Below are 2574 nucleotides of genomic sequence, written 5' to 3' on the forward strand. Positions count from 1 at the left end.
AAAATCGGGTTATTGCTTTAAATACATTTGAAATCTTGAAATGCAGTGTCTAGAAACCTTTTTTTTGAGAGAGAAATTAAGAAACCAGAAAATAAACGAGAAAAATAAAATATATATAGTTTTTTAATCCTAATTTCCTCTGCGATCATACAGTAGACATGTTTGGAGAGTGTTTGTGTATTTGAATGTAAACAGACAAACACAAACACAGACACGCCTACTAACAATTTCAGCATCACATCAAATCTTTGAACAGAAAAAAAAAAAAAAAATGCAGAGGACTTGAGGAAAGACACCACCACGCACTCCAACGGTGTCAGGTCAACAACTTATCTATTTTGAGTTTTAACGTACATAAAAAAGGGCGGGGAGTGTAGAAGAGGAAAACCAGGGGAGAAAATACTGTTGTTGCATATATTTAGCCTACTGTAAAGTAAGTGTGTGCGTGCCTTTGCCTGTTGATGTGTTGGTGCATAAGTTCACTCGTTTGGATATGTGCATATGTAGTATTGAAGTGATGCCAGGTGCTCTTGATAATAGTGTCTCTGCGTTACTTAAAATAGTCATTTGCGAGAAAATGTATATGAAAATGTTCTCGTTCAATAGCCACAGCTGACAGAAACGACGTACATGTTACAGGAATAGCAGACTTGAGATTGAAAACAGTACAAGTGCACCTCCTCAAGGACAAATGGCAGTAAACGGCAGACTATTTGGTACAGCGCCGATCGCCAAGCCTACACGTACGATGCGCATTTCGTCTCTCCTTTTAATGTTGGGGACCTTCTTCTCCCTTGCCCTTATCTCCAGGTATCAGGGCATGGTAAGTACTACAGCTGGACTATCGCCTCGAAAATACTGGGTCAAGATAAAATCTCTTTCCTGGTCTTTCTCTCTGGATATAACACCTCTCTCTCCGTTTTCCATGATTTGTCTTAGGCAATAGTATTGCTTAAATAATTCTAACATAACAATTCACATATCTGCTCGTTATTTCATAAATCATTTTCACATACTTTAAACACTGCTCTTTAAAACCAGTGAAGTGGTCACCATGAATGTCTTCCAACCTAATAGCGGCAGAACAGAGTTAACGTAGCGCCCTTGGCCACGGGGGTTGGGGAGCCCGCCATGACTGCGGTGATTTGGGCCTCAGGCTTCGCCCTAGCACGGGGTATGTTCAAATACCCATCCAATAGGGCTTTATAAGGTCTGTGATATTGGTTACTTCGCTGCGTTTGCAGGTGGGAAATGACGCCCTATGGACAACATACAACTGTTGCATCGATGCGAAAATAATTTTCATTGTCTACTTTTGCTAAAAATACCGCTTTATGTACAGGTTCCCTATATTAAAATAATGTAAACTACGACATTAAGCATAAAAAATAGTAAATGTACAAATGTAGTAGGGACGGATATGCAGGGGCCAAAGGGAGGCAACTGAACCCCCCCCCCCTCCCCCCAAGCTGATGTCTAAGCTGCTCAAATCACCGAAACAAATGATAGATTAATATTATACCTTGTAAGTAAAATGCATTGCATAAATCTTACATTTGAGTATTCCCACATGGGTACTCTTTGGCTCCCATGCCCCCTTGCCAAAACCTCTTGGCTAATTTTAACCCCTGGTCAAATCACCTAGATCCATAGCTGCTTGTTAGCCAGGTGTTCCCTGCTCTTAAGGTACCGAATTTTATACTCTCATGACAATTTCAGTATTTCAGAACTACAGATTTTTCATGATTTCATAGTATGAAACATCGCTATCGTGCGTATTTAGCAATATTATAACAGTACGCTTTATTTTGATTATAGATAACGATGCCATTAAAGCAAAACGACTGCGAGGGAGACCTTCGTCGTCTGACAGTGGGCAGCGATCTAAACAGCGTCTGTATGGAACACCCAGAAGCGAGTGGATCCGCGAGGAAGAGAAGCGATCATTTCGACGAGATTGATGCGACTTTGGGAGAGATGGGGAAGACTTTGAACAGCAATAATAAGACTTTAAGGGAGATGGGTGAGACTTTGAAGAACTCTAGTAAGACTCTGGAAGATACTGATGAAGATCTGGGAAAGAAGGATAGGCCTTCGAGAAAAAACGATGAGACTTTTAGGAACAGTGGTATGCCTCTGGGGCAGACTGAGAACACTTTGAAAGAGATTGATGAGACTTTAAAACAAATTGATGAGGGGTCAGAAGAGACTCGAAAAATTTTCGTTGAGAATGAAAACACTCAGAACAACGTTAAATTAAGAGACGCACACATGCTCCTGGCGGACCCTAGAGCCAATGCCACCACAGGGCCCTTCGCGTCTCTGAATCTACGACGCCAGTGGCACCTGCAGAAAGGATGCCAAGGACTGAATGCTGAACCGTGGTATAGGATGGACTATACCCAATGGTCACAGGTCTTGGACGTCTGTGTTCCTCCCAAGGTAAGGTTTAGATAGAAAGATAAATGTCATTTGTGCAATAGGTGTGCTATATTGTATTATGGAACTACTGGTTGCATTTATGGTAATTTATGGGAGAGTTCTAGTTTCAAAGAATCCCAAAATGAATACAAA

General features: G+C 41.2%; 1 protein-coding gene across 1 annotated transcript in view; it reads left to right on the top strand.

The window, feature by feature from the left end:
- The first annotated feature begins 648 nt into the window (after positions 1-648).
- LOC119582368 overlaps positions 649-2574 on the top strand; it is a 3920-nt gene continuing 1994 nt past the window's right edge. Inside the window, exons 1-2 of the mRNA XM_037930581.1 lie at positions 649-823; positions 1819-2442. Coding sequence (XP_037786509.1) covers positions 692-823; positions 1819-2442 — 756 coding nt within the window. The 5' untranslated portion in view covers positions 649-691. The remainder of the gene's footprint in view (positions 824-1818; positions 2443-2574) is intronic.

The sequence above is a fragment of the Penaeus monodon genome, chromosome 15 (genome assembly GCF_015228065.2).
Source record: "Penaeus monodon isolate SGIC_2016 chromosome 15, NSTDA_Pmon_1, whole genome shotgun sequence".
NCBI lineage: Eukaryota > Metazoa > Arthropoda > Malacostraca > Decapoda > Penaeidae > Penaeus > Penaeus monodon.